The sequence below is a fragment of the Lepidochelys kempii genome, chromosome 24 (assembly GCF_965140265.1).
Source record: "Lepidochelys kempii isolate rLepKem1 chromosome 24, rLepKem1.hap2, whole genome shotgun sequence".
In the NCBI taxonomy this organism is placed as follows: domain Eukaryota; kingdom Metazoa; phylum Chordata; order Testudines; family Cheloniidae; genus Lepidochelys; species Lepidochelys kempii.
Genome location: NC_133279.1, coordinates 6,505,905 through 6,510,717, shown reverse-complemented (window position 1 = coordinate 6,510,717; position 4,813 = coordinate 6,505,905). Strand labels below are relative to the sequence as shown.

At 43.6% G+C, this 4,813-nt stretch overlaps 1 protein-coding gene across 1 annotated transcript; it reads right to left on the bottom strand.

Moving 5' to 3' along the window:
* Nucleotides 1-287: 287 nt before the first annotated feature.
* Nucleotides 288-1,880, bottom strand: LOC140902902 (immunoglobulin kappa light chain-like). The gene is made up of 3 exons (XM_073323493.1): nt 1,844-1,880; nt 1,227-1,559; nt 288-607 (listed from the first exon to the last, which is right to left on the bottom strand). Exons 1-3 carry the CDS (start codon nt 1,878-1,880, stop codon nt 288-290), a joined length of 690 nt encoding a protein of 229 aa, XP_073179594.1.
* Between the last annotated feature and the right edge of the window lie 2,933 nt (nt 1,881-4,813).

The following is a 4,813-nucleotide window of genomic DNA, read 5'->3' as shown; positions in this document are numbered from 1 at the left end:
TCTCTACCACACTAGGGTGAATTTCATCAGGCCCCTCTGACTTAAATACATACAATTTATCTAAATATTCTTTAACCTGTTCTTTCCCTATTCTGGCCTGAGATCATTCCTCCTTTTTGTTAATATTGATTGTGTTAAGCAACTGGTTACAATTAACCTTTCCAGTGAAGACTGAAGCAAAAAATGCATTAAACACTTCAGCCTTCTCTCTGTGTCATCCGTTATTTACTCGCCTTGCAGGTTAAGTAAAGTCGTAGTTTCTTTTAGTTCCAGAAGCAAATATAAAATCACTCACGTTCAAAATACCTGGCACTTTTCTTAACACTGCTGCCAGAAGAGTTGAATTTGACTTCACACGTGAAAATTTTCACACTGGTCCAGGTGTCTTTTGGGATGCTAAGGTGACTTATGAGCATTAAGGAGCCATCCTTTGCTTTCAGTGATCGCATTAGCACCTGTTCTTGCAGATCCCCAGAAATATTCCAGGAAATTTGGACTGGGTTGGAGACTCCGTGGACAATGCAAGCCAGATCAACCGTCCCAGTGGAAATGAGGCCGTGGGGAGATGGAACCAGAAGCAAAACCCAGTTGTTGCTGGTGTAGCTGTCTGAGCAGAATAAAGCAGAGAATTTATTGTTCCATCCTACGTCTGACTCACAACAGATCTGCCGGCTGTTTATTATCTAATTAAGGGCATCAATTTTACTTTCTTACAATTGTACACTTCCACTGAAGTCAATATAATTACACTAGTGTAACAGACTGGCCGTTAGGAATGTTAATCTCATGAGATGGGGATTCGTTCAAAGTAAAAAATTCTGCAGAAGGAAAAGAATAATTGTTACTAAATGCATTTGTGGCTGTTAGGTCAAAAACAATCTGGCAGCAATAAATAATGATGAGGGTAAAACTAAAGTGCTTTGGGATCTACTGGTGAAAAGCATGAGGTCTGAAGGAAGTGGGTTTATTATTATTATTCAGGAGCTTTTTTTTTAACAAAATCTGTCATCTTTAACCATTAAAGGAAAAAAATTTAATTGAGTCCCCTAAAAATGCAGAATCTGCTTCTTAGCAGCTCCATTTAGTTATTATTTTTCATCTTAGTTTCTCCTTTTCAACCATTTCAGCTTTGAAAGTTGTACCATGTTCCATTTTCCTGGTTTTTTTTAACATCTCTGCATTGTTAATCACTTTTCCCCTTGAGTTATACCTTTATCTTTCCTTACCTCCAACAATCAGTGTGGTTCCATTGTTGAAAATCAGATAGCTGCTGGATTTAACTGCACAGTAATAGTCACCAGACTCCTTCTGCTGAACATTGTAGATTTCCAGTGTCATGCCGCATGTCTCGGGTTTGCAAGCAAGCTTACTTACATTTTGATCATTTAAGCACTTCTTGATGCAGGTGGGCCCCTCACCTTCTCTTCTCCTGTACCAACAAACCGAAATGCCACCTCCTTCCAGTTTTTCTTTGGAAGAACAGGGGATCTTTGCCATAGCACTAATTTCGACAAACAGGAATCGCTGGGTCGGGTACAGAGACAACTGTGCTCCCAACACTGCAGAAATAAAACAGATAATGTCATTATAGTCAGCTTTCATTGGATCCCTCTCTGCCATAGACAAATGGGATAGTTCAAAAATAAAACTGATTTAGTCTGATAATACTTATGCTCTGTAAAAGTGGCTGCAGTGTGACTACTAGAAACCATGCTAAAGCTAGGACAAGTGAATGGAAGTGCACCTAAAATGAAGCAAAACTCTGCTAAGCTACCCACAAAGGTCCACATCCTCTTGCACTGGCTATTTTCTGAATGCTGTTCAGTAACACAAGGAGTTTTACCCATGGAAGAGAAAATCAGATACTTGGCAAAGAGCATGTCTGTAGAAAACACAATGAAAGTCTGATGCGCTGCTTCAGTGAAGGGTCATTTCTGATGAAGAACACGGCCCAGGAGAGTGTGCTGTGGTGTAGATGGATATCAACTGACTTGGGGGGGGGAGGGGGGGAGGGGAGGGGAGAGGAGTGGGGAGGAACCCACAAGGGATGCTGCCTGTTGATGAATTAATATCAGACCCTGTTTCAGAGTAACAGCCGTGTTAGTCTGTATTCGCAAAAAGAAAAGGAGGACTTGTGGCACCTTAGAGACTAACCAATTTATTAGAGCATAAGCTTTCGTGAGCTACAGCTCACTTCTTCAGATGCATATCGTGGAAACTGCAGCAGGCTTTATATATACACAGAGAATATTCTCTGTGTATATATAAAGCCTGCTGCAGTTTCCACGATATGCATCTGAAGAAGTGAGCTGTAGCTCACGAAAGCTTATGCTCTAATAAATTGGTTAGTCTCTAAGGTGCCACAAGTCCTCCTTTTCTTTTATCAGACCCTGATATACTATAGGGTACATTTTCAAAAGCACCTAAGTTGCATTGATTTTCTACGGTATTTTTTGCCCTTAAGTCTGATGCCTTTGAAAATTTGGCTCATAATGATTATGAGTAAGTATAAATACCCAAATATAGGACAACACAGAAGAAAATATTCTACCACATACAGCATGCAGTGTTGGTTTCTAAAGGGTCCAAATAGTGTGCAGTGTTGGTTAATGTGCCACTGTTGCATGGTACAATGCATCCAGCACATGGTATGAAAAACCGAGGGAGTTAATTCCTGCACCCACCCATCCTTCTGCTGTATTTACTGATAGCAACAATGACCATCTGGATCGATAGATGGTAATGATCGTCTGGAGGCCAAGCTTGGAGGACTTTATTTGCCATTTAAATCACCAAAGTGAAAGCTGCAGCTTGTTTCAGAAATGACAGAACTGACTCCTCCTTTTATGTGTTCCCAGACTATGGGAGAGGTTGGACCACCAGTCTCCTTACTCTCCAGGTTGGATCCAGTCCTGCAACCTGTGCACATCCAGAACACCCACTGGGGCATGGCTCCGCGTAGGACTGGGCCTTTTTGGCATCACATTTACGAGGCTGTAGAGGTGTCATGGGCTTTATGAGAACCTGCTATGCCACCTATGCCATGGCACGTGGCCTGACTGAGGTGCGTAGTGGGCAGGACTCGGTCCTGGAGCGCCCCCTGGCAGTCTATTGTAGAATCACGGTTGCATTCCTGCCTCAGTTTCTTGTACTCCATTCTGAGATGGAAGCTGTATTCACTCAGCCTTCCTCTGAGTCTCCAGCCGGGTCGCTCTCCTTCAGGGGTTATACGGGACCTCACCCCACAGTTCTGCTGGTCCTGGGTGGGTCTCCAGTCAGCAGTCCCAGGAATCTAGCCCTTGCCTTAGGGCTTCTCCTACCCCTGTTTCTGGTGGGGCCCTTTTACAGGTTTCTTCAGTCCCTTCTTCAGCAGGTAGAAGCAAAGGAAATTAAAGCAGGAACAAAAAGTAAAATTAGTGCTGCCACCCAGGTCTGGTGTCTCATCAGTCTCTACCCCCTTCCAAGAGGGGATGGCAGGGGGACCCAGGCCTGCTCTTTCCTCTGGGTCCCAGACCAGGAATCCTATGTTAGGCAGTCAAAAAGACTTATTTTTGTTTAACTCTCCGGCTGCCTCCCTGGGCTGCTTCCTACGTCTATGCCTGACAGGTATTGGCAGGGAATTCATTTGCCTGGGCAGCTTTTTCCCATCTGACCCTGTGGAGCTCCTCCCCTGTCCCTCTCCAGGTACATCTACACTGTGATAAAAAACCTGTGGCGCCAAGTCTCAGAACTAGGGTCAACTGACACGGGCTTGCAGGGCTCATGCTGTGAGGCTATACAATCTCAGTATAGATGCTCAGGCTGGAGCCAGGCTCTGAGACCCTGCAAGAAAGGAAGGTCTCAGAGCCCGAGCCCTGCTGTGTCAGTTGACCTGGATCAGTCATGCAGTGTAGACATACCCAGAATCTCTTTGGCAGCTGCCCCATTCCATCTGGGTTGCAGCTTTTTATCCCAGCTGTTAAACCTGCCGTTTAGCTGCAGCTGGGGAAGTGATTGCTTCCTGTCTTAACCCTTTAGAGTCTGCTGTCTTGTAGGGTCTATACATCCCATCACAGGGAGGATATAATGCCTCTGCCTGTTATCTGGCTCTTCCATTACTATTGATCTTCTTTCTCGCTATCTCCTCCTTATTTGTGCCATGACATTTAGTTTGTTGCTTGTTTAACCCACCTCTTGTTTCCACTGTCTGTCCCAAAACCAGGGGAGGTGGTGAACATGTGGGTCACTACAGCCAGTTAGTTCATCATCTGAAAGAAAGGGTGAAACTCAAAGTGGAAAAAGGCATTTCTCACAACTGGTGCTACTCAGGCATATTGAATTAGTGAGGAGCCCAGCAGGGCCTTGAGGCTGATGGGAGATTTTCTATCACAACCGTTTTCAGTGGAAAAGTGGGATCTGAAACAAAATGAATTTTTTTGCTGAAAAAATATCTGCTTTCCTCAGAAAATTTTGACTATTTGTTGAAAACCCAAAAAACAAAAAGTTTTAGTTTTTTTCCTACAAAACGTCAAAAATTTCTTTGTAAAAATCACCCCAGTTTCTGACCAGTTCTTCTCTGCAGCACTTGGACAAAAGGCAGGCAGATGAGATGCCCATGCTGCAAGGAAAGGTCAACCCCTCTGTCTGTCATCTAAGGCTAAATCAAATTCATTCTATAAAAAGTTGGACCCCCACTTTACAACTATATGTTACACTGAGCGGGAGCTTTCACGGGAAGGTCATTGTTCGAAATGGTTTAAAGAGGCTTTCTGGGTAACATTAGTAAGACTTATATGAATTATTTAAATGAGTTACATTCAGTTGATGGTGAGAG

Bases quoted from the DNA above. Each gene is read 5' to 3' on its own strand.
- LOC140902902 (XM_073323493.1), bottom strand. From the start codon at position 1,880: ATGCTCTTTGCCAAGTATCTGATTTTCTCTTCCATGG. The intron at 1,560-1,843 runs GTAAAACTCCTT...TTATTTCTGCAG, and splicing joins TCTGATTTTCTCTTCCATGG to TGTTGGGAGCACAGTTGTCT. The intron at 608-1,226 runs GTAAGGAAAGAT...TATTCTGCTCAG, and splicing joins AACCACACTGATTGTTGGAG to ACAGCTACACCAGCAACAAC.